Here is a 26,422-nt window from a genome sequence, read left to right as displayed (position 1 = left end):
GTGCTATAAGGAAATATTATGATACATGTATAGATTATAGATTATGGATGATACTATAAACATGGATTATAACATCTTTTTCTCTGGCAGAACATTGCTGATACTGGGAACAAAAGTCAACAGAAGGCTTGACTTTTTGCCAAACTAATGTCATTCTACACTCCTCTTGTGAACATATTGGCTTGGCCAAGTATGCTTGTAATGACATTTGAGTGAACATCTGGTATGGGTTTTCAATCCTCATGTTAACTGTGGTCTTTGATGTCCTATTAATTTCCAAGGTTTATGAATTTATAAACTCATTACTATCTTTATATAATATTTCATTGCAGGGTTTTACAGTAACTTATTTAACCAAGCATTCCCTTTTTAAATCCTTTTACCTCATATTATGACTATATATTCACAAATTTAAGTCTCATTCAATTTGTTATTTAAGTACACAGTCCAGGTGTGTTCTAAATAAATTATTTTAAGTATTGTCTTTTAATATAAAATGCAAATGCTCAATGTAAAGACAGTTGGGAAACAGCAAAAATATTTTTAAAAATTCCTAGTCAGGAGAAAACTGATGATAGCTTTTCTTTATGTTATCCCATCTTACATTCTTTGTTCCATGGATATGTAAGTTCATACATTTTCAATATTATTGGCTATTTAGAGCTTTCCATTTTTAACTGTATATACAAGATTTCTCTGAACATATCTAAGCTTGCTCTGATCTTTCAATTTTTATTTTAAGAATAAAGTCTCAGAAATGCTATTGTGGATTGGATTTTTAATGAATCCCATAAAATTACTCTCAGAAAAGATTCATAATGTATCTTTCTTCACTAATAATGAGGCTGAGTATTTTCATTTTTAAGAACAAAAGAACAAAAATGATATTGTACTATAATTTTAACTTATTTTTAATTGCTATTGAGATTAAACCTCTATTGAAGAGTCATATTTCATCTTATGAAGTAATGATAGCTACCATTTGTTGATGACTTGTGTTACAGCTCCATGCTAAGCATTTTTTGGACATTACCTCACATCGCCTTCATTTGGACCCCTTAAAACCATATTACAGATGAGGAAATGGAAGTCTACTAGGGAAATGGCAAAGGCAGGAACAAATCTTTTTCTTGTGTCAAGTTTGTTTTCTTGGCTACTAAATCTCTGAAATGGTTCTGATTGTTTCTGCTTTTGCCCATTGACGTCTCGAATACTCCAGTTGTCCTTATTGCTCTGTATTATTTTTTACAAATAACATAATACTCTGTGTTTTCACTGTCACATTTTGAGTACTTGCCTGCTTTTAGTTCATTGTTAATATTTTTATAAACTTTTAAATATTAATAGCTATGTATAAGTCTTTTCTCTTGTTTCTTTTTTATTGGTTACTCACAGAAAATTTTCCTTAAGCTTGAAAGCTTTGAGGCTTTGAGTATTATTCACATCTGTCTACTTTCACCTCCTCATTCTTAAATTTAGGATTATTTAATCAACATTATGAAGTTCATATGAAGATTAAATAGGCTAATATATGTAAAGTGTCTAGAATGGTGTCAGGCATATAGTGTTATATGTATTTGATGTATAATAATAATTATTATATTTTTGTTTGTCTTAAGATATCTTTATTTCACATTCAGCAATTTTTTAAGAAAGCTTTTTATTCTGAAATAATTTTAGATTAATTATCATTAATAAATAATTAAATGTAAGTTTTTATTTCTCTAGAGTAAATACTCAAGCACAAAATTCTGTGTTGTAGGATAAGTTTGTGTTTATTTTTATAAGAAGACCAGACTGTTTTCCTGAGTGTCTCCATTTTAATATATTCCCACCAGCAGTGTATGAGTGATTCACGTCTTCCGTTTCCTCATCAACATTTGGTGTCAGCACTATTTTTTGTTTCAGTTAGTTTGCTTTTCATTGTAGTTTTAATTGGCATATTTCTAAATGTTAATGATGTACATTTTTCATGCTCTTATTTGCCATCTGAATACTCCTCTTTAGTGAAATGTCAGTTCATGTGTTTTGCCTGTTGTTTTCTTCTTTTTAATTTTTATTTATTTATTTAGGGCTCTACCAGATCTTAGCTATAGCACATGGGATATTCGATCTCCATTGCAGCATGTAGTATCTTTGGTTGCAGCATGAAAGTTCTTAGTTGCAGCACGTGGGATCTAGTTCCCTGGTGATGGATTAAACCTGGGCCCCCTGCCTTGGGAGCATGGAGTCTTAGCCACTGGACCACCAGGGAAGTCCCATTGCCTGTTTTTTAACTGGATTCTTTTTTTTGTTTTTAACTGTTAAGTTTAGGGAGTTTTTTTTTTTTAATATAATCTAAATAAAAGTTATTTGTCACATGTACGGTTTGCAGATAGGTTTTCCCAGCCTGTAGCTTGTCTTATCATCTTAACAGAGACTTTTTCAGAGTAAATGTTTTTAATTTTTAAAACTTCTTAAAGTTTTTTAAGTTGATAAGTCTAACTTATTAAATTTTGCTTTTATGAGTTCGGCTTTTGTTGTCACTTGAAAACTCTTTACTTAGTTCTAGTTTCTAGGGATTTTCTTTCTTACAAAATTTTTCTAAATGTTTTATAAATATTTATTTTATATTTAAGTCAGTGACCAACTTTGCATTAATTTTTGTATAAGGGGTTAAATTTGGGTCAAGATTCATATTTATTTATTTTTTTCCTTTGGATGTTCATTGCTTCTTGGTTAATGTAGCCAAATATTAACCTTTAACATGAAGTACAGTGACTCATCACATGTTAGTTTTTTTTTCAATTGTTTTAAGTATTTTGTCTTTTTTTTTCTTTCCTTATAAAATTTTGGAATGAGTGTATCTATATCTACAAAAATTCTTGCTGAGATTTTGATAGAACTTTATTTCCCATATATATATATATTCTGTAAAAATTGATACCTGATCTCCCTTATTTTGAGTCTTCAATTCATGTCTGTTATGCCTCTCCGTTTATATGCTTCCTTTTATTTTTTATCAGCACTTCCTAATTTTCAGCATACATATCCTATTCATAGTTTTCTAGCTTTATACCTATGACCTTTTTTCTTTTGCTCCAAGTGTTATTTGGATGTAAAAAACAGCATGTGTCAGCGTGAAACATAGGTCATAACTACTAATCTATTTATCTAACTCTATAACTTGTCTGTTGATTTTATTCTAGTTTTCGTTATCTAAATGAAAAAGGAATAATCAATTTCTTAAAAGTGGTCAAAGGATAGGTCCACTTATAATGGATACAGAAATTTTTGCAAGAAAGTTGTTAAAATTGCAACAATTTGGGGGACTCTCTTTCTGAGTTGGATTTGTCCTTCCTCTCTAAGTATGAGTCAGAAGATGGGAAAGGGCAGAAGGGATAATTACACCTTGGAAAGCAGTTTCCAAAGGTGGCATTTTTTTCTTATGTAATGTGTTTTCTACTAGTACAGGAGAACCCAGGATTTCCTCAATGAATACAGCACAAAAAATTAGCCTAGGGACTTCTCTTGTGGTGCAGTGGATAAGAATCCGCCTGCCGATACAGGGGACACAGTTTCGATTCCCGGTCCAGTAAGGTCCCACGTGCTGCGGAGCAACTAAACCCATATGCCACAATTATCTAGTCCGTGCTCTGGAGCCCACGAGTCACAGCTGCTGAGTCCGCATGCTGTAACTACTGAAGCCCACGCACCTGGAGCCCGTGCTCTGCAACAGAGCTGCCACAAAAGCCTGGGCACTAAAATGAAGGGTAGCCCCCACTCACTGCAACTGGAAAAAGCCCCCACCCAACAAAGATCCAGTGTAACCAAGCATAAGTAAATACAGAAATTTTTTTAAGGGATTTTTTAAAAAATTAGTCCTTTAATTGTACTTCCTCAATAAAGCAAAATAAATAAATAAACAAATAAAACTTTTCATGGAGACATAATGTGCTAGGATTATCCTGTGCCCAAGAAGGTGGGAGACGTTTGATAGGCGCTTCTCTGCTCAAGGTTATTCCCATCAGGTGTGGTTTCAACTCCCATCTCCTAGGAGACGGTGTAATGCTTTTGTGGAGCAAGTAGAACACTGGACAGGAAGGGCTGATTCAAATTGGTTGACTGCAATGGAGTAAAGACAATCTCTTTAACAAGTGGTGCTGGGAAAATTGGTCAACCACTTGTAAAAGAATGAAACTAGATCACTTTCTAACACCGCACACAAAAATAAACTCAAAATGGATTAAAGATCTAAATGTAAGATCAGAAACTATAAAACTCCTAGAGGAGAACATAGGCAAAACACTCTCAGACATAAATCACAGCAGGATCCTCTATGATCCACCTCCCAGAATTCTGGAAATAAAAGCAAAAATAAGCAAATGGGATCTAATTAAAATTAAAAGCTTCTGCACAACAAAGGAAAATATAAGCAAGGTGAAAAGACAGCCTTCTGAATGGGAGAAAATAATAGCAAATGAAGCAACTGACAAACAACTAATCTCAAAAATATACAAGCAACTTATGCAGCTCAATTCCAGAAAAATAAACGACCCAATCAAAAAATGGGCCAAAGAACTAAATAGACATTTCTCCAAAGAAGACATACGGATGGCTAACAAACACATGAAAAGATGCTCAACATCACTCATTATTAGAGAAATGCAAATCAAAACCACAATGAGGTACCACTTCACACCAGTCAGAATGGCTGCGATCCAAAAATCTGCAAGCAATAAATGCTGGAGAGGGTGTGGAGAAAAGGGAACCCTCCTACACTGTTGGTGGGAATGCAAACTAGTACAGCCACTATGGAGAACAGTGTGGAGATTCCTTAAAAAATTGCAAATAGAACTACCTTATGACCCAGCAATCCCACAGCTGGGCATACACACCGAGGAAACCAGAATTGAAAGAGACACATGTACCCCAATGTTCATCACAGCACTGTTTATAATAGCCAGGACATGGAAACAACCTAGATGTCCATCAGCAGATGAATGGATAAGAAAGCTGTGGTACATATACACAATGGAGTATTACTCAGCCGTTAAAAAAAATTCATTTGAATCAGTTCTGATGAGATTGATGAAACTGGAGCCGATTATACAGAGTGAAGTAAGCCAGAAAGAAAAACACCAATACAGTATACTAACACATATATATGGAATTTAGAAAGATGGCAATGACGACCCTGTATGCAAGACAGGAAAAAAGACACAGATGTGTATAACGGACTTTTGGACTCAGAGGGAGAGGGAGAGGGTGGGATGATTTGGGAGAATGGCATTCTAACATGTATACTATCACGTAAGAATTGAATCGCCAGTCTATGTCTGACACAGGATACAGCATGCTTGGGGCTGGTGCATGGGGATGACCCACAGAGATGTTATGGGGAGGGAGGTGGGAGGGGGGTTCATGTTTGGGAACGCCTGTAAGAATTAAAGATTTTAAAATTAAAAAAATAAAAAACTAAAAAAAAAAAATTTTTTTTAAAGAAAACAATTTAAAAAAAAATTGGTTGACTGGGAGACTTTCCTGGTAGTCCAGTGGTTAAGTCTGTGTATTCCCAAAGCTGTGGCCCAGGTTCAATCCCTGGTCAGGGGACTAGATCGTACATACCGCAATGAAGACTGAAGATCCCACATGCTACAACTAAGATATATCACAGTCAAATAAATAAGTATTTTTTTTAATGGTGGACTGATTGAGGGCCTGTGCACAATTATGAAAGTGGTGGAGACCCTCCACTTCCAGCTGGTCTAGGAAATAGATGGCTAAACAGAGCTTCTCAACCTCAGCATTTTGGACAGGACACTTGTGGGAGTCATCCTGTGCATTATAGAACGGTTGGCTGTATCCCTGGTCTCTGTCCACTAGATGGCAGTAGCATCCCCCACAACCAAATTTGTCACAGAGGCCAAAGCCCACCCCCACCCTACCCCCCACCCCCACCCCCGCCCCGCCCTGAAAACCCCTGGGTTAAAGCATTATTCTCTCCCCAGTGCCCTAAGGGACCGCTGCCAACTTGGCCCAGAGTTCCTGCCCTCTTCCTCTTCCTGCCAGGCCAAGATTTCACTTTCGTTTCTCTGCCAGCTCCTCATAAGAAGCTGCTTCATGCAGACTGAGCCTTGTTTGGTGAGTGAATTCTGACCATGATTGCCCCTGCTTTTCTTCACCACTGAAACCAAGAGTCTTCTCTGGAAGCTGAAAGTGTGTGGGGAGGTTTGTGGAGGGACAGAGGGCAGAAGACTCTGGAAGGAAAGTACTAGGCTTAGTTGGATGAGTTTAGATTGTGGCTCAGGCTTGCTCCGAAGGTCAAAAAAGCCAACTTGCAGGCTACCTGCTAAGTGCAGACAGATGGCAGCTCTGAGACTACAGCAGGAACCTGGAAAGAAGTGAGTGTGGAAGAGGCAGAGGGCCTTGCTTGCTTCCTGGAAGAGCACTTATTTCTCCAGGCTGAGTCCATCCACATCTCTTTCCTATACCATAGCTTTGATTGTCTACCTTCCTAAGAGGAAATAGAATCCTCTCTCTGTGTGTCTCTCTGTGTGTTTATCTCTCTCTCTCTCTCTCTCTCATAACGAGAAGAACAGAAAATCTGCTCACCTCCACCTCATCAGAAGAAAACCTGGTGAAGGAGGTCCCTGTTTTCCAACTGTGTGATGCCCCAGCTTCTTGTATGGAGCATCAGACAGAATGGAGCCTTGGGAACATGGCCAGGGGCAATGTGGAAGTTGATCCTTTGGCCCTCCTCCTGGCACCACTGAGGGGCTGTCTGTGGCCCTCCTGACATCCCCTCAGCTTCCGTCCTGCCTGAGGATGGCAGGTTGGATGTTATGACAACTGCCCACTTCTGTGGCTTCCACTTGTCATGTGTCCCGCTGAGGTCCAGTCTCAGGAATCTGCTTGCACTTCCCTGGATAGACCTGCTACTCTCTCTTCATTAGTCCCTCCTGCCTTGGAGCTCTTCCTCCTTCTTCTTCCACTTAGGCACACCTTTGCAGTGATTGCTCCCTCAATTACTTATTATTTACAATAGGCCACTAATTAATAATGAGTTGATTATTGCTCAGAAGGAGCCCAAAGACTCAGTGGTCTTGCAAAGAAGTTTGCTCTTATCAATTGACACTAAGCATGTCCCATCTTAAGCTCGCATTTCACAGTGACTGATATCTTTTTTTGTTGTTATTATCCTCTTATTTTTTGTATTTTAAAATTTATTTTATTGAAGTGTCGTTGATTTACAATGTTGTGTTAATTTCTGCTAGGCAGAAAAGTGATCCAGTTATACATATATATTATTTTTTATATGCTTTTCCATTAGGTTTATCATAGGATATTGAGTATAGTTCCCTGTGCCATAGAATGGGACCTTAATGTCCATTGATAGAAGAATGGATAAAGAAGCTGTGCTACATTACACAAGGATTGATATCTTACTGACATTCTGATACATGGCCTCTCTGTTCTGTGTGCCCACTTTTCAGAAGTCATTGTTACTGCCTTTCTGTGAGTCTATGCCTTACTCTTGAATAGGATCCACTTCTCTCCCAGATAACAAGTGTCTTCTCAGGGTCAAAAACAAGCTGCAATAAATAGGAGGAAAATAGATTTATTCATTTATTTTTAAGATGTAGTTCATAGGAACTAACGCAGGCTGCTGGCTTTTAAAAGTACAATGAATATCCATTCAACATACAATAAATGTTAAATACATATAGTAGCTTACATTATAGCTGGGAAGAGTTTGTAAACAAACAAAACTAATGTAGTATATAAGAAGATGATTAATATTATGGAGGAACGTTTTTTAAATGTTGACTCAGGCTGAGTGATCTGCAAAGACCCAGTAAAGGTCTTGAAATTTTAAGTAGTGCTCTTGAAGCCCCATTGATTTAATTTTTTACAAATTTTGATCACACCCTGTGGCATGTAGGACCTAGATTCCCCAACCAGGGGTCGAACTTGCATCTCTTGCATTGGAAGGTGGAGTCAGCCACTGGACCAATAGGGAAGTCCCAAAGGCTTCATTGTGAAAAGAAAATTGAGCACAATCTTATGAATGTGAGAGACTTAAAGGCCTTCTTTTCTCATTGGCCGTTCCTGACTCAAGAAACACAGAAAAGTGTCTGGGATGTTGTCTAGAAGCTCCTAGGGCCAATCTTCCCTGCACTCCACTTTCTAGAGACACTTTCATTTTACTGTCTAATCTGCAGAGGAGCATAGAGTTTACAATATCGTGAATCCAGATATTAGGAGAAAACGCAAGTGTAGGATGCATTCATTTGACACCACGGCAACTGTCTGACTTGGGAGTTCTATCAGGTAGATACTCCTTGTATTCCCTTCTCCATGTCCCTGAAAGATGGCTGCTCGGCTCTTGGGGTCATTCTTGGGTCTTGGTTGGGTCACTGCCCATGTTTGGGGGCTCTGGTTCCTCTGCACCTTTCTCCTTTTGCAGCCATTTATGGTGACATCCACTTTGACATCGGTTCCTTGCAGCCAAACTCTAAACAGGAGGTCCAAGCCCCACAGTAGAATGCATGTTCTACTCTTCCCTCCTCTATAGACTCTTCGTGTTTCTCAGTATTGAGTGGATTTTCAATAGAATGAAAACATATCATGCCAATGTTGGCTCATACCTTCAGTTGTAAGCTAGGATGGACAATGTCATATTATGTAAACCCCTGGTCTTGCCAGTTATCAGAGCCTTATCTGACACATAGTCACTGTAGCCAGAGGTTAACAACATATGGCCTTTAGACAATTTTCAGTATCTCTCCCATTGGCTAGATTATACCCACCAGCTCTACTTCTCACCAGGTTCGCTTCATGGATGATTGGTGAAGTGGACAGATTTCTAGACCTAAATTTATCTCCATGCAACTTTCATCATGCCCCTCTCCCCGACTCTTTAGAGCAAGGGTAAGTGTATAGTTTATGAATCTCTCAGATCTTTGTTTCAATATCAAACCTTTGCAACTGTATTCGTTTCCTAGGACTGTCACAAAGAAAAATGTATCACAAACTGGGTTGTTCAAGGAACAGAAATTTATTTTCTCACAGTTCAGGAGGCTAGAAGTCCAACATCAAAGTGGTTGTAGAGTTGTTTCTTTTCTGTAGGCTCCAAGGAGGAACCTATTCCATGCTCATCTCCTAGTTTCTGGAGGCTTTCAGCAATCTTAGTCATTTCTTGCCTCGTGGCTACACTGCTCCAATCTCTGCCACCATCGCCACATGGCCTTCTTTCCAGTGTGTGTGTGCACTCTCATCTTCTTAAAGGATATTGGTCATTGTGTTTATAGCCCACTTTATATCAGTATAATCTCATCTAAACTTGATTACATCTGCAAAGACCTTGTTTTCAAATAAGCTCACATTCAAGCAGTGAATGCATCTGCATAGGAGACAAAAAAATCCATCATAGCAAGTTCCAAGATATTAATATCTACCAAGATATTCCTTTATTTTTATTTTCGTAATCTTTTGCTTCATAGTTCCTTGTACCAAGGAGTCCAGGTTTGGAGAGTCAGCATCGCCATGCTACCACTCTGTGACAGGGCCTCTGAGTGACCACTAGCACTAGTTTCAGCTTTGGTTTGCCATTCCCACTCATGTATCTTGGCAGGGCAGAAACCAACCAGGTTCACTTAGCCTAGCAGGGGCATAGGGGAGAGGAGACCCAGAAGTCAGTATGGCCACCTCTGGTGGGCTCTCGGTGAGGGGCCATATTGTGGTATAGTAGATACGTCATCTCTCTCTTCAGGTCATTTGCAAGAGAACGAGATCAGGTGGATATGTATGAAACTAACACAGTTTAAGTAAGTTTTGTGCCAACAGACTGATTTCCTTGTAAGAACCAGAAGCATTACCTTGTAAGAACGAGAAGCATAGCTTCCAGGACCCTATAGGTGACCCTATAAGAGTCACAACTTCTTTGAGGAAGCTGAGGTCTCTGTTTACCAAAAATAACAAAAATAAAGAACTAGGAGAAGTCTTCCTAGACATACCAATGTCTTCCTTTTTACAGGAAGAAAAAACTTAAGCCTGATGATAATCCTTCATTCCCATATACACAATCTCTAACTCCCAAGCCTGTCATTTTGTCTCATCTCTCACTCTCTTCTGCTTCTCTCCATTGTTTCCATCAACTTTTCCTACAAACTTCCATCATTGAACCTCTGCTCTTTGGAAGGACACTTCACATCATGTAGGAAGTGTAAAATTTCTGGTCCCTTCTGGGTTCTTGCAATTCTGAAAGCCTAGCAGCTCTCTGCATACCAGTCAGGCTGACCTTTTAAAGCAGGTTGAAGATGCTGTGCCTTTCACTAACAGGACATTAACATATGTGACTCCTTCTCGCTAAAATATTTTTTTCCTCTCATTTCATGTTCCCTGCTCATCATTCAGCTTTCCATTCAAATCTCACTTATTCAGCAGCAATATCTTCGATATTCTCCTATTTGGAAAATTACTTGATTTCTCAGAAATATGTACCTCTAGGTGATAGTATTTATCACACCCACCAGGCCTCTGAAAGAGGACCCTGAAGACACTATAAGTGAAGTGAGTGAAGTCGCTCAGTCGTGTTTGACTCTTTGCCACCCCATGGACTATATAGCCTACCAGTCTCTTCTGCCCATGGAATTTTCCAGGCAAGAATACTGGGGTGGGTCACCATTTCCTTCTCCAGGAGATCTTTCTGACCCAGGGATTGAACCTGAGTCTCCTGTATTGTAGGCAGACGCCTTACCATCTGAGCCACCAGGGAAGTCACCCCAATTCAACTTATTGATTTGAATGATCTTTGTAAGTCACTTGATTCTATTTATGCATCTGAATAAAGGGAGTACTCATTTCACAAAGATTTTTATATGCAGAATAAATAGGTTGAAGTGACTTATAAATTCTAACTGGCTAGACAATTGTTACAAATAACTGTGAAAAGAACAGAGGCAAAAGGCAAAGGAGAAAAGGAAAGATATACCCATTTAAATGCAGAGTTCCAAAGAATAGCAAGGAGAGATAAGAAAGCCTTCCTCAGAGATCAGTGCAAAGAAATAGAGGAAAACAATAGAATGGGAAAGACTAGAGATCTCTTCAAGAAAATTAGAGATACCAAGGGAACATTTCATGCAAAGATGGGCTCAATAAAGGAAAGAAATGGTATGGACCTAACAGAAGCAGAAGATATTAAGAAGAGGTGGCAAGAATACACAGAAGAACTGTACAAAAAAGAGCTTCATGACCCAGATAATCACGATTGTATGATCACTCACCTGGAGCCCAGCATCCTGGAATGTGAAGTCAAATGGGCCTTAGAAAGCATCACTATGAACAAAGCTAGTGGAGGTGATGGAATTCCAATTGCTCTATTTCAAGTCCTAAAAGATGATGCTGTGAAAATGCTGCACTCAATATGCCAGCAAATTTGGAAAACTCAGCAGTGGCCACAGGACTGGAAAAGGTCAATTTTCATTCCAATACCAAAGAAAGGCAATGCCAAAGAATGCTCAAGTTCAGTTCAGTTCAGCTGCTCAGTCGTGTCCGAGTCTTTGTGATCCCATGAATTGCAGCACGCCAGGCCTCCCTGTCCATCACCATCTTCCGGGGTTCACTTAAATTCACATCCATTGAGTCAGTGATGCCATGCAGCCATCTCATCTTCTGTCATTCCCTTCTCCTCCTGCCCCCAATCCCTCCCAGCATCAGAGTCTTTTCCAATGAGTCAACTCTTTGCATGAGGTGGCCAAAGGACTGGAGTTTCAGCTTTAGCATCAGTCCTTCCAAAGAACACCCAATACTGATCTCCTTTAGAATGGACTGGTTGGATCTCCTTGCAGTCCAAGGGACTCTCAAGAGTCTTCTCCAACACCACAGTTCAAAAGCATCAATTCTTCGGCACTTAGCTTTCTTCAAAGTCCAACTCTCACATCCATACATGACCACTGGAAAAACCATAGCCTTGATTAGACGGACCTTTGTTGGCAAAGTAACGTCTCTGCTTTTGAATATGCTATCTAGGTTGGTCATAACTTTTCTTCCAAGGAGTAAGCGTCTTTTAATTTCATGGCTGCAATCACCATCTGCAGTGATTTTGGAGCCCCCCAAAATAAAGTCTAACACTGTTTCCACTGTTTCCCCATCTATTTCCCATGAAGTGATGAGACCAGATGCCAAGGTAAGAGAAACCCAAGTAAGATGGTAGGTGTTGCAAGAAGGCATCAGAGGGCAGACACACTGAAACCATAATCTCAGGAAACTAGTCAATCTAATCACTCTAGGACCACAGCCTTGTCTAACTCAGTGAAACTAAGCCATGCCCTGTGGGGCCATCCAAGAATGCTCAAACAACTGCACTCATCTCACATACTAGCAAAATAATGCTCAAAATTCTCCAAGCTAGGCTTCAACAGTATGTAAACTGTGAACTTCCAGATGTTCCAGTTGGATTTAGAAAAAGCAGAGGAACCAGAGATCAAATTGCCAACATCCATTGGATCATCAAAAAAGCAAGAGAGTTCCAGAAGAACTTCTGCTTTATTGACTATGCCAAAGCCTTTGACTGTGTGGATCACAACAAACTGTGGAAAATTCTTAAAGATATGGGAATACAAGATCACCTGACCTGCCTCTTAAGAAATCTGTAGGCAGGTCAGGAAGCAACAGTTAGAACTGGACATGGAAAAACAGAATGGTTCCAAATAGGGAAAGGAGTACATCAAGGCTGTATATTGTCACCCTGCTTATTTAACTTCTATGCAAAGTACATCATGAGAAACATTGGGCTGGATGAAGCACAAGCTGGAATCAAGATTGCTGGGAGAAATATCAATAACCTCAGATATGCAGATGACACCACCCTTATGACAGAAAGTGAAGAACTAAAAAGCCTCTTGATGAAAGTGACAGAGGAGAGTGCAAAAGTTGGCTTAAAGCTCAACATTCAAAAAACTGAATTAAGATCATGGCATCTGGTCCCATCACCTCATGGCAAATAGATGGGGAAACAGGGGAAACAGTGTCTGACTTTATTTTGGGGGGCTCCAAAATCACTGCAGATGGTGGCTGCAGCCATGAAATTAAAAGACTCTTACTCCTTGGAAGATAAGTTATGACCAACCTAGACAGCATATTAAAAAGCAGAGGCATTGCTTTGCCAACAAAGATCCATCTAGTCAAAGCTATGGTTTTTCCAGTAGTCATGTATGGATGTGAGAGTTGGACTATAACAAAAGCTGAGTGCCGAAGAATTGATGCTTTTGAACTGTAATGTTGGAGAAGATTCTTCAGAATCCTTTGGACTGCAAAGAGATCTAACTTGTCCATCCTAAAGGAAATCTGTCCTGAAAATTCACTGGAAGGACTGATGCTGAAGCTGAAACTCCAATACTTTGGCCACCTGATGCAAAGAACTCACTCCTTGGAAAAGACTCTGATGCTGGGAAAGATTGAAGGTGGAAGGAGAAGGGGACGACAGAGGATGAGATGGTTGGATGGCATCACCAACTCAATGGGCATGAGTTTGAGTAGACTCCTGCAGTTGGTGATAGACAGGGAGGCCTGGTTTGCTGCAGTCCCTGGAGTCACAAACAGTCAGATTCAACTGAGCAACTGAACTGAACTGAGATAATTGTTAGTCATAAAATTACTTTCCTCTTATAATGTTTACTCTGTCTGTGGGTGTCTCTGGGGAGTGAGTATAAGTACGTAGAATAACTCCTTATGGAAAGGTATATTGGGAGAGACAGATGGAAAAATTGATTGATTGACCCATAGATAAATATTCACTGGAAACCTATCTGTGCTCCTAAAGCTCGCCTATAGGAGAACAGCTAATTAATGGAAAGAAAAGAGGAAATGCTGATTTTTTTTTTTTAATAAAAAGGTCTAATTTCCTCTGGGGAAGTGAGAAGATCCTTTATGTATTCATCAAACATTATGCTTCCTGTGCTAGGCATTAGGGATACAGCAGTGAATAAAAACAGTGCCTAATTTACACAGGAGCCTGGTGGGCTGCAATCCGTGGGCTCATGAAGAGTGAGACGCAACTGAGTGACTTCACTTTCAGTTTTCACTTTCATGCATTGGAGAAGGCAATGGCAACTCACTCCAGTATTCTTGTCTGGAGAATCCCAGGGACTGGGGAGCCTGGTGGGCTGCCATCTATGAGGTCACACAGAGTTGGACACGACTGAAGCGACTTAGCAGCAGTCTACACAGATTGCATTTTCAGAGTAAGATACTTCAAGAAAGGTATCAATATATTATACAGTGATAATAAGGAAAGATGGTAAGTGCACACAAAGTGATGTATTGATGCTTGTGCTGTAGATAAGTTAATCACATAAGGCCCTTCAAAGGAGAGACCATGTAAGGAGGGAGTCATATGAAGCATAACAGGAAGTCATGCAAATATCAAGGGAAAGATCATTGTAGGGTGAAAGAAAAGCAAACTGCAAAAGCCCTGAGGCATTAGTGGCTTTCCCAGGCCATTAAATTCCGTTTGTTCTTTCTTGTTCTTCAGTATTTCAGTCTTAATCAGTTTTTAATGTCTGCATGATTGAAATCTTTTTTATCTATGCCAGTCTTACATATCTCTTTTCAATCTGCCCATCCATCCCAGAATCCTTAAGCAAGAAGAGCTCCAGACAGGAGGAAGCCAGGGAGCAGCTGCTATGGCTTTAAATACTGCGGTGAACCTACAGAAAGAGGTATCCTGTCCCATCTGCCGGGAGCTTTTAACAGAACCCCTAAGTCTAGGCTGTGGTCACAGCTTCTGCCAGACTTGCATCACTGACAGCAAGGAGACAGACATCAGCCTAGGAGGAGACAGCAGCTGTCCTGTGTGTGGTACGCGGTACTCACTTGGAAACCTGTGGCCTAATCTGCATCTGGCCAACATAGTGGAGAGACTCAGAACAGTCAAGCTGAGCGCAGAGGAGGGGCAGAAGACAGGTCTCTGTGTGCACCATGAAGAGAAACTCCTGCTCTTCTGTAAGGAAGACAGAAAAGTCATTTGTCGTCTTTGTGAACGATCTCAGGAGCACCATGGTCACCACACACTCCTCATGGAAGAGGCCGTCCAGGAAAGTCAGGTAGGGCCCAGGACGGAAATTAGTACTTGGTGGAAACTCTCACCTTCTCATTTGCTCTGTTTGGCACTGTAGTAGTGAGCTCTGTAATCTCCGATGTATGTCTCTTAACGGTATGCTCAACTTCCAATGTCTGAAGGGCATTCCTGTGTTTTTCTTTAGTTACATAAAGGAGGAGCCAAAAGTATAGACTCTTGGCTGAAAGTGAGAGGTTTTCTTCTTTTGTCTCTTTTGTTGTGTTGATTGGCAATTCCTTCACCAGATTAGCTCTGGTTGCTGAGATTAGCTCTCAGCAGAATGGGTGCTGTTGAAGACTGTGGATTGAACATATAAAAAATGTCAGTAAGAAAAAAGGACATTCCTTGCCAAAGCAGAATCGATAATTACTCTAAAAAAAAGAATTGGCAAGGATAGTGACTTTCACCGCTTAGGAATAAACAATGCATTTACCTTCTCAGAATTTTTTCTATCCTGTGTCATCGATTTTAATGATCAGATTCAAACTGATTTCCATAAACTGGTCTCTTCTGAGATCAGCATGATTTCTTCCCTGTTTATTCTCTGTCCAGGTGCTGAAAAAGCCCAAAGTTTGATGCTGGTGTGGTTCCTCCCTTATAGGAGATGCTCCAGGCAGCTCTGACAAGGCTGAGGAAGGAGCAGCAGAAGGCTGAGAAGTTGGAAGCTGACATCAGAGAAGAGAGAACTTCCTGGAAGGTGGGCGGAGACTCTTCTTAATGGATTTCTGAGTTAGGGGTCAGCACAACAGTCTGTCATTCTGTCCTAATCATGAGGAAGCCCCTTCCTCTTGTTGCGTGGCATTAAATGAGTCCAGGTGCTATTTTATTTGTTCTCTCCTTGGTCCTTTCCCTGTGAGAAGTAGGGGCTTGAGAGTGGATATGTTTCAAACATACACAGAGTTTCGGAATTCAGCATGAAGAATGACTTTATGGTGAGTCTGTGTTGTGCTCAGTTGCCTCAGTTGTGTCTGACTCTTTGTGACTCTACGGACTATGGCCTGCCAGGCTCCTCAGTCCATAAGACTCTCCAGGCAAGAATACTGGAATGGGTTGCCATATTCTTCACAGGGGATTTTCTTATCTCAGGGACTGAACCCAAGTCTCCTGAGTCTCCTGCATTACACACATATTCTTAAGCCACCAGGGAAGCCTTCTATTGTGAAGAAGGCTGGAGAATTCTGTCTTCCACTCCTCCTGCAAGTCTCTGACACCTTCAGTGGAAGACAATGGCAAAAGACTGAGCTTTTTCTCAAGGTTCAAACTTAGGGACTGCAGTAATGCAGGGAGGCATGAGTGTCTAGGACAGCTATCCAGAACTCAGACCTCACTCAGATTTTACATTTTGGCCCAGGGTTGGCAGATAAGATTGTCTGAAACCTTTTTGATTTGTACTGAGGGAAAATAATCGAAAAAAAAATCTGAGCTTTCCCCAAAATTGCTTGCCTACTTTAACTTCCTTCCTGGTAAGAAGCCCCTGAAAAATATTTTCCTGGCTCTTAATCCCTTACACAAGTAGGCTCCCCAGCTGACAGATTCATTCCCTCTCCCCCTTGTCTAACCTTACAGTATCAGATTCAGACTGAGAGACAAAGGATACAAACAGAGTTTAATCAGCTTAGAAGCATCCTAGACAGTGAGGAGCGAAGAGAACTGCAGAGATTGGAGAAAGAGGAGAAGAAGACCCTGGATAGCTTGGCTGTGGCGGAGGCTGAGCTGGTGCAGCAGGGCGAGCTGCTGAAGGAGCTCATCTCAGACCTGGAACGCCGCAGTGAATGGTCAACTGAGGAGCTGCTGCAGGTGAGGGGGGCCATCCCACCTGCGGTTCTGAACCCGTGTCAGTTACCTTCTCATCTGTGTCCTTGGGTTCTAATCCTGTTGTTGTCACTAAGAGGCTCCTTTGAAATATATATCAAGCTTATTTTCACTCATACTGATGGCTTTTCTAATGTTGAAGCAACCTGGCATTTCTGGGATAAATTCAAGTTGACTGTGATGTACAATGGGGCTTCCCAGGTGGCGCTAGTGGTAAAGAACCTGCCTGGCAATGCAGGAGACATAATAGGTCTGGGTCTGATCTCGGGAATGGCAACCTACTCCAATATTCTTGCCTGGAGAATCCCATGGACAGAGGAGCCTGGGAGGCTACAGTCCATAGAGTCGGAAAGAGTCAGACATGACTGAATCGACTCAGCATGCATGGACGCATGATGTATAATCTTTTATATTTTGCTGGATTAAATTTTCTAGTGTTTCATTGAAAAAGTTTCATGTCTATATTCATAAGGGATATTAGCCTGTAGTTTACTTTTCTTGTAATGTCTTTGTCTCATTTTAGTATCAGAATAGTATTGGCCTCATGGAATGAGTTGGGAAGTGTTTCCTCCTCTTCTGTTTTTTGGAAGAATTTGTGAAATATTTGTATTATTTTGCCTTTAAAACTATCAGAATTCACCAGTGAAGCCGTCTAGAACTGGACTTTCCTTTGGAGGAGGTTTTTGCTTTTCAGTCCAATCTCTACATGTTTAGGTCTATTCAGTTTTTCTATTTCTCTGTGAATCAGTGTGGATAGTTTCTGTGTTCGAAGGAATTTGTCCATTTAATTTACATTATCTAGTTTGTTGGTATACAATTTTTCATAGCCTTTATATTCTTTTAATTTCTGTTAATTCAGTAGTACCGTCTCTTCTTTAATTCTTATTTTAGTAATTTGCCTCCTATGTATTTTTTTCTTGAGATATTTAGCTAAAGGGTTATCTATTTTATTGATTTTTTTCAAATAATTTTAAATAACTTTGACTGCCCAGTTTTTCTCTATAGTTTCCCTATTCTTTGTTTCCTTAACCCTGCTATTTTATTTATTTTCCTTGACTTGTGTTTTCTCTCTTCCTCCTAGGACATGAGTGGAATCATGAAATGGTGCGTATGGGTGATCAGGAGTCATGGTCATGTGGTATGAAGAAAGGTTTGTAGCCATGAGAGTTATCTGGTCAATCAGAATGAAAAATCTCCCCAAACAATGAAGTTTTGATGTAGTATTATTTTAAATTGTGGTCACAGATGAGGATTTTAGTGTTCTATATCTTTTGAGAATGAGCCGGATTCTATGTTAATGAATTCAGTAGTTGGAATTCACAGTTAGGGTCTATAAGGGTAAAGCGGATAGAGGATTTTACTGTTAGACTCTTGTGACTTCACTCATTTAATTCACTCTCCGTCCTTCTTTGGTTTCTTTATTTCACTGGTGCCTATGTTAGCACATGGGTCTTGTCAAGCCCTAAAATAGTTATGCGGGTCAGCTTTAAAGAGGAAGAAAAAAATAAAAGTTTTGTTTTGTTTTAAATTTTGCCTACGTAGAAGTAGAGTGGGACTATGTCATTCCACAAGGTTCTCTTTAAGATTTCTAAAAGCAGACCTAAGCTTTGAGGTTATTGGTTTTGACTCTGGTGGCAATAATTAATCTTTTCCAAGTCATGCATTTTAGAAACTTATATGGGAAAGTGTAGTCTTTGTGTCTAAAGTTTGCTGATACATCTAGCAGCACCAAATTCTTTACAAACACATGAAGTTCTAACCATTTTCAGTTCAGTAGTCATAACTTCTCCTTTGCCAGAAGTCTTTAACTTTTTCCCAGAACTCCTGAATATCTCCAATATTGTTTGTGGGCCACACCCCTGGAAGTAAAGCTTTGAACCAGGGCACAGGCTTATTGGCTCTCCAAAAATAGACCCATACCACAGTCAGAATCTGTAGCCTCCCTATTGATCTGCCTGGGAACGTCCATCTGGGAGACCCATTGTGTGTGATGACTTTTCCATATTAGTACCATTTTAGAGGTAGCAAAGGGTTTCCCTGGTGATTCAGACAGTAAAAGAATCCATCTGCAATGCATGAGACCTGGGTTGGGAAGACTCTGGAGGAAAGCATGGAGGCATATTCACTCCAGTATTCTTGCTTAGAGAATCCCCATGGACAGAAGAGCCTGATGGGCTACAGTCCATGGGGTCACAAAGATTCGGACATGACTGAGCAGCTAAGCACAGCACAGCACAGCAGAACACAGAGGTAGCAAAAGCCTTTCCTATACAGTATTTCACCTAGTTTCATATTCATTCCATGAAGTATCGAAAGAAGGGTTAATATATTCCATTTCTAGAAGGAGACAGCTTTTTGTTTAATTTTTTTAAGTGAAGGTCTTCTTCCTAAGTGGGCAGGTAGACACGAGCCCATTTCTTTTGTCTGCGGTGTCAGAGCCATCGCTTCTCCCCTCCTCGGGTTTCTCAGGGAAGAAGGTTTAAGTGCGTCAGTGCATGGAAGGAGAGGAAGGCAGTGGTATTAAAAGGATGGAGTGTACGAGATGTAGGGTCAACATTTTTATCATCTCTAGGAGTGAGATCTGGACACTGAAGAAGCCAAAAACGATTTCCAAGAAAATGAAGAATGTATTCCGTGTTCCAGATCTGCGTGGAATGCTGCGTATGTTTAAAGGTGTGGAAGCCAGGGCAGGAGTGTGGATATGGGATTCTTGTGGTGCCAGGGACTAAATTTGGGCACAAGTTGGGGTAGAAAGAAGGAGGGTATTCAGAGAAGGGGTATTGCTGAAGAGGATGTGGTTATATAAAAGGGAGAATGGCTAGGTTTCTGGTTCATCCTTTCATTCACCACTTCATAGCTTCACAGTGGTCCTACACCCTACCCTCACCCTAGAAAAGAAGTAGGTATCAGTGCTTAGTCACTTGCATCAATCAACATCATTGAATCTTTTATCATTTCAGAGCTAACACGCGTCCAGTGCCACTGGGGTAAGAAGATTTATTGGTTCTTCAAATTACTGTGTTCTGACCCCATTTCAGAAGTCTACAGTTTCAATTAGATTTGATCATAGCCCCACGTGTTCACCTCCTGATACGTACATATAATATGTCACTCTAATGTTTAACTCCTTTTCCCCAGTCCATCAGCACAAGTTCTTCACAGTCAATTCCCAAGTTTCCTCTTCACAATGTCACTGGATAAGCTTACCCTGTATTTGTTATATGTTTTTATTTTTATTTTTTTCCTCTGCAGTGGACATCAGATTGAATCCATTCAACCTAAATTTGAATCTTGTCCTTTCAGAAGATCAGAGACAAGTGCTATCTGTGCCAATATGGCCTGTTAAGTATTATAATTATGGTATCTTGGGCTCCCAATATTTCTCCTCAGGGAAACACTACTGGGAAATAGACGTATCCAAGAAGACTGCCTGGATCCTAGGGGTATACTGTAGAATACGTTCCTGTAATACAAAGTTTGCTGTTCAACGAAGCACGAGTTCTGAAAATGCTTACTCCATATACAGACCCCAATTTGGCTACTGGGTTATAGGGTTAAAGGATAAATTTAGGTATGAAGCCTTTGAGGACTCTTCCACCACTCATCCTGACTCAAGAGTCTTGACTCTTTCAATGACTGTTCCTCCCCGTCATGTTGGTGTTTTTCTAGACTATGAAGCAGGCACTGTCTCATTCTTCAATGTTACAAACCATGGGTCACTCATCTATAGGTTCTCTAAGTGCAACTTTTCTCGGAATGCCTATCCATATTTCAATCCTTGGGACTGTCCAGCTCCCATGACACTGTGCCCTCCAAGTTCCTGAAACTTCCGTTCCCTCTCCCACTTCTTATAGTGACCCTTGCCATGGATTTCACCTTCTATACCTGAGCCCATCTGTGCCATTCACACCATCTCTTCCTTCCGGTCTCCCATCTCTACTTTAGAACTCGTGCTCATCTTTGGGATGCAGAGTGCATCTGCTTTGAGTTAGCAGACATGCTAATTCACCTGTTTGACTCTCTTTTGTATTCTCAAAGAGAGACCTCTAATCCCTTCTGAGACGACACAGTAATGGTATAACGTCTTTGCCCTCATAATCCTTCATATATTTCTTTTTTGATCACCAACCTAAAGAAACATAGCAAAGCCTGTCTGCCACCCTCTATGATATCCAGGACAATCTACAATCACTCCCCACCTACTACCATCAACTAAGTATTTGAGCGAATGTCTGTTGCCCAGGACACACTCAGTTTATCAAAGGGTCATGGAAAGGAAAACACAAGCAATATCTGTACACAGAATAACAATTTTATGTTCAGAGTGTTGGAGTTCTAATCCTGTCTTGACTTGTACGAAGTGTGTAATGATGAAAAAATTCTGACCTTCTTTTTTCTTAAATACAAACTAGGGTTTAAAGCTGTGCCTAACTCCTAAGATCATTGTGTAAAACTGAATGTCAGTGTAAAACAACTATTTAAGTGTCCTGCACAATTTAATAAAGATTTTCTCTGTGATTACTGAAAAATATAAGCTGTGTCAATGTCCTGTGTCCATATTTGTGCCCTTCAGATGAACAATAATGGACCTATCCAGGCTCATTTTTCAAGTTGCCAGACTTGGCTGGCAAGACCACTCCAGTTCCTATCTTGGTTTACAGAACTTTTTTATACTGAGGCTGTTCTATTTGGGACCATTTTTAAGGTGCTTTACTGGAAATGGATCAGAAAAGGTATAAAAGTATGAGTTTCTGAAATCTGTCTAGCAGAGGAAGCCATGTCTAGGGACAGCTGTTCTTATTAAGGATAGACTTTTGGTTTTCAGGCCTTTCGCTTATGGTAAAACACTTGAGTATATCACAGAATAGGGCTTCTTAATGGGCACAGTGATAAAGAATCCACCTTTTTGATCCACCTAAAATAGAACGCCTGTTCAGTTCCTGGGTGGGGAAGATTCCCTGGAGGAGGAAATGGCAATTCAATCCAGTATTCTTGCTTGAAAATTTACATGAACAGAGGAGCCTGGTGGGCTAGAGTCCATGGGGTCAAAAAGAGTTTGACAAGACTGAACACACACACACACACACATTCTCCAGTATATGCCATACCATGCACTTTTCTGTTCTGTTCTTTTTCTTTGTAACTAGTTTCAAATTTATGATGAGAAATTGACCTAGGATAGCAAAGAAGCAAGCTTTGCTTTGAGAAGTATACATTATAAGTTAGAGTAGACTACTATACAGAGTCTACCCCAAATTATAGAAAAGTAGTAACTTGTCCCAGTGGAATGATACAGCATGTAATCTGGAAATGGTCTATATATACACACATGCACACATGTATGCATACATATAATTACATGTATAAATATACATATGTACATAGAGCATCTTTATACCAGTAAATCTTCAAAAATACCACATAAAGAACAAATTCCTATCAGGTCATTAAAGGAATATATAACCTTATGAGATACACCCAACATTTCATGGCTGACAGTGAAGAAGATAGGATGATTAGGCCTAGGATTGTGTTTCTCCAGCACAAGTGCTCTATCAATAGAATACTCCCCAACAAAAGGTAGGAGCCAGATTCCCTAGGATGTGGCATAGAAGGGAGAGCCATTAATGAACCAAGAGCAGGTCACAGTAATGGCTAAAATTAAGTTGAGCTATTTCATAGCAGGGTGCTTCTACAGGTCACATGTTATAGTGGGGGAAAACTGTGGACAGTTAAGAGCTTGGGCTTTGAAATAACATAGAATTTTGTTATCATACTTACTAGTCCTTATTAAAATTAACAATTCAGTTTTTCATAAGAAATAAAAGTAGTAAGACTTACCTTATAGGCCTATTGTGGGAATTAAATAATAGAATATTTGTAATAACTTTATCTCCTAGCAAGTAAGCACTGATCCAGATTGCTATCAGTTAATTTTCTTTTTGACTAGAAATGCATGTTAAGAATGAATAGGAATCTACTTTTTTTTTTTTCATTTTAAACAAGTTTATTTAAACAACAAGATGCTTGACTTGAAGGGAAAACTGTCTAGGATTCATTTCTTTTAGAGTAATTTATCCCTACTCAATGACAGATTGTTCTACATGTAACACCTATGTACAAAAAATTATAAAATTGTCCTTGGTTTTACAGTGATAAATGAACAACATTAAAATTCTCCAATCAAACAAGGTATGCAAGAATTTTTATGTTGTTCTTTTTGCTTGTTTGTTTGTTAGACAGTGAGAGCAAAATAACTTACTGGAGTGTAAAGATAAGAGCTGATGAGCAGGCCACTAACAGAGAAAAGTGGGTATTTTCACAGAAGCAGTATTTTTCCCCAAGCCATCTCCGTTTGATGTTGAGCAAAACATACCACTGGCCATTTAGTTAAAAAAAATGCAACATGCTTGTGCACATACATCAGTTACTTCAAATACAAGAAAGGAACGGGTACAGGGGAAATGAAAGAATAGAGAATCTATACTGTGGTAGTCAGGATGTGGTGGAACAAAATTGTGGTTTTCTAACAGAATGTCTTCTTGGTCTGGAGGAATAGAATTCTGGTGTAAAATAGCAGGTTCTGCTTTTAGTAGACACTTCCTTCCTGCTGCCGCTTCTACTATGTCACTTCAGTCGTGTCGACTCTGTGTGACCCCATAGACGGCAGCCCACCAGGCTCCTCTGTCCCTGGGATTCTCTGGGCAAGAACACTGAGTGGGTCGCCATTTCCTTCTCCAATGCATGCATGCATGCTAAGTCGCTTCAGTCGTGTCTGACTCTGTGCGACCCCATAGACAGCAGCCCACCAGGCTCCTCTGTCCCTGGGATTCTCTGGGCAAGAACACTGGAGTGGGTTGCCATTTCCTTCTCCAACTTCCTGCTGCTGGAATATGTCATTGTATCTTTATCTTCCATCTTTGACTGTGCAGGTGTGTCTGTTTCAAATTGGAATCTGATCTGCCCCATTAATAAATCTTGTCATTCACAATAGGCATTTATTAGCTTCCTACATGGTGTATGCCTCTTAATCTTAAACTACACTACAGAACCATCCTGCTCCACCACCATCAAATTAATTTGATTGCTGTTCTCAGTCTTGACATCTTCCTTGGGCTTTTTGTCCACCATGTTGAGGACTAGAGTCTCCTCAGCTTCTGCTTAACAAAAGAGGACCCAATGAGCACACAAGCAGCACCAAAAGTGGAAGAAGAAAGGGTAATCTACTTTAAACATTAGTAACTTTGCTTTGCTTTGATAAGGAAAAACTTGATTAGGGACTTTCCTGGTAGTCCAGTGGTTAAGAATCCACCTTCCAATGCAGGGTACAAAGGTTCAATGCCTGGTCAGGGAACAAAGTTCCCATGTGCCGTGAGGCAACTAAGTCCAGCACAACAACTACTGAGCCTGTGTGCTCTGCAGCCCATGCACCATACTAGAGAGAAGCCATGTGCTGCAACAAAAGAGCCCCCATGCCTCGGGGAAGATCCCACATGCCACAGCTAAGACCTTATGCAGTCAGATAAATAAATTAATATTAAAAAGAATAACCCTATTAAGGAATTACAAATCATTTTGTATATTTTTTTCTTAAATCTTTAAATACTTTTACTTTACAGATAGTTTTCTGAATTTATTTTCTCTAAACATTCTATTTGATTCTACTATTTAATCCTCTGCTATCAATCACATGGGCTCTTTTATGGTGGTAAGAATATTTAACATGAGATCTAACCTCTTAGAAAATTGTTAAGGAGTTGCTGATCAATTAATGTAAAGTGTCAGTTACACAAGATGGATAAGTTCTAGGATCTACTGTACAGCATTCTGCCTGTAGGTAACAGTACTATATTGTGCATGTAATAAAAATATCTTCATTGTAAAAGGAAGTTTTATCTCTTCATAACTACACAAGCTTTTATTTTAATTATGGGAACTGCTTCTTTAATGTAAGAATATACTAGCTAAAAGTTGATTTAACATTTCTTTTCTATTTTTGCAGTAGTTCTCTTTCATTGGAAAACTGTTTTTCTGTTTGCCCAGATACATCTCCATTTTTCAGGGTCCTGGTTCACACTATGATTTACCATGAAAGAAGAAGGGTCAGGAGTTCTGTTCTGGGCTCCCTCAGCCAAGGTATAGGTCAGTGTTTCCTGGCCAGCCTCACTCTTTCTAGTGAGGTGGAAAGCTGCAGTCATCCTCAGAATGAAGTCAAGCCTGGTCTCATCCTCCAGTGAGACAGAAGGACAAATGTTGCTACAGTGAGCACATGCAGAGCACATGGTGGCAGCCATGCGTCTTTTGGCTTTTTCATTTCCAGTTCTTTCCCAACCTACTTGAGAGCTGAGAGAAAAAAAAAAAAAAAAAAAGGACTACTTGTCCAAACAGTATCTGTTCTGAGCCTTATTTTCAAGGATATAAGAAGTGCTTTGATGGGAATATAGGGGAAAGTCAGAGCTTAATAATTTAACACCTGTTAGTGTAATAATGTAGTATTAAGTTGGCCAAAAAGTTCATTTGGATTGTCTGTACTATCTTATGGAGAGACCCCAATGAACTTTTTGGCCAGCTTCATATTTCTGCATGACTCTCCACATAAATTTCCGGTGCCCAGTTGCTTCTTGATTTGGAAGCCCTAAAGGTGTGACAGGTGCCCTGCTCTGCAGTTTCTTCTGTGTTCACAAGTCCTGCATGATATCCAAGTTTAAAATCAGGCATCTACTACAGTTCCCCCCAAATCACTAGCCCTGCTCATCCTTCTTGAGCCCCATCTGCAACCCAGATACAGAGCTCAGCTGAGAGATTAGAAGCAAGAAGAACCTGTAGGAAGAATTTCCATCAGGGACATCTTTACACTTTTAATAAAACAAAGAGATGCTTGATTGGCTTTAATCATGTGAAAAAATATCAGAAGTAGCATGATAACAAGATCCTGAGACCTATGAGAAAACGAGGTTAAAATAGAAGTGACTATCTTATCACCTCTCTTCTTGGGAGGCTTTGATGCAACCCAGACTGACTCACTCAATGGTAAATCCAATCAAAGCTCGTTTTCTTCATTTCATTTTCTTAGTTTACTCTGACTTCCTCATATCTGAACAGATCTTGCTAGATTAAGATTGATACATTGAACATTACTATCCCTGCAACATCTTCCTTGTACCTTTAACTGTACCAACTGACTGTATGGCACACAGTTTTGAACAATTCAGTCATGTCATTATCCTTAACGGAGTTCCTGTGCCACCTAATGCAGAATTGGAGCATTGTTTCATGGGCTTCCCTTGTGGCTCAGCTGGTAAAGAATCTGCCTGCAATGTGGGAGACCTGGGTTCAACCCCTGGGTTGGGAAGATCCCTTGGAGAAGGGAAAGGCTACCCACTTCACTATTCTGGCCTGGAGAATTGCATGGACTAAATCCATGAGGTTGTAAAGAGTTGGATATGACTGAGTGACTTTCACTTTCACTTTTCAGTACTGTATTAGTGTTCTCCAAAGAACAGAGTAGTA

General features: G+C 40.0%; 1 protein-coding gene and 1 pseudogene across 3 annotated transcripts; one reads left to right on the top strand and one right to left on the bottom strand.

Moving 5' to 3' along the window:
- The first annotated feature begins 5,980 nt into the window (after window positions 1-5,980).
- TRIM34 (tripartite motif containing 34) lies at window positions 5,981-21,446 on the top strand. Of its 3 annotated transcripts, XM_069555439.1 has the most exons (9): window positions 5,989-6,123; window positions 8,812-8,913; window positions 14,615-15,086; window positions 15,702-15,797; window positions 16,667-16,897; window positions 17,994-18,016; window positions 19,485-19,585; window positions 19,873-19,899; window positions 20,165-21,446. In XM_069555439.1, exons 2-9 carry the CDS (start codon window positions 8,825-8,827, stop codon window positions 20,734-20,736), a joined length of 1,611 nt encoding a protein of 536 aa, XP_069411540.1. In that variant the 5' UTR covers window positions 5,989-6,123; window positions 8,812-8,824; the 3' UTR covers window positions 20,737-21,446. The 3 variants fall into 3 exon arrangements, with proteins under 3 accessions (XP_069411541.1, XP_069411540.1, XP_069411543.1); XM_069555440.1 differs by lacking the exon at window positions 8,812-8,913 and having other exon boundaries at window positions 5,981-6,123; XM_069555442.1 differs by lacking the exon at window positions 16,667-16,897 and having other exon boundaries at window positions 6,056-6,123.
- On the bottom strand, window positions 20,817-24,043 carry LOC138421001 (small ubiquitin-related modifier 2 pseudogene; annotated as a pseudogene).
- Between the last annotated feature and the right edge of the window lie 2,379 nt (window positions 24,044-26,422).

This window comes from Ovis canadensis, chromosome 15, assembly GCF_042477335.2.
Source record: "Ovis canadensis isolate MfBH-ARS-UI-01 breed Bighorn chromosome 15, ARS-UI_OviCan_v2, whole genome shotgun sequence".
Lineage (NCBI taxonomy): Eukaryota > Metazoa > Chordata > Mammalia > Artiodactyla > Bovidae > Ovis > Ovis canadensis.
The sequence above is the reverse complement of the archived record's forward strand: the minus strand, read 5'-3'. Positions and strand labels throughout refer to the sequence as shown.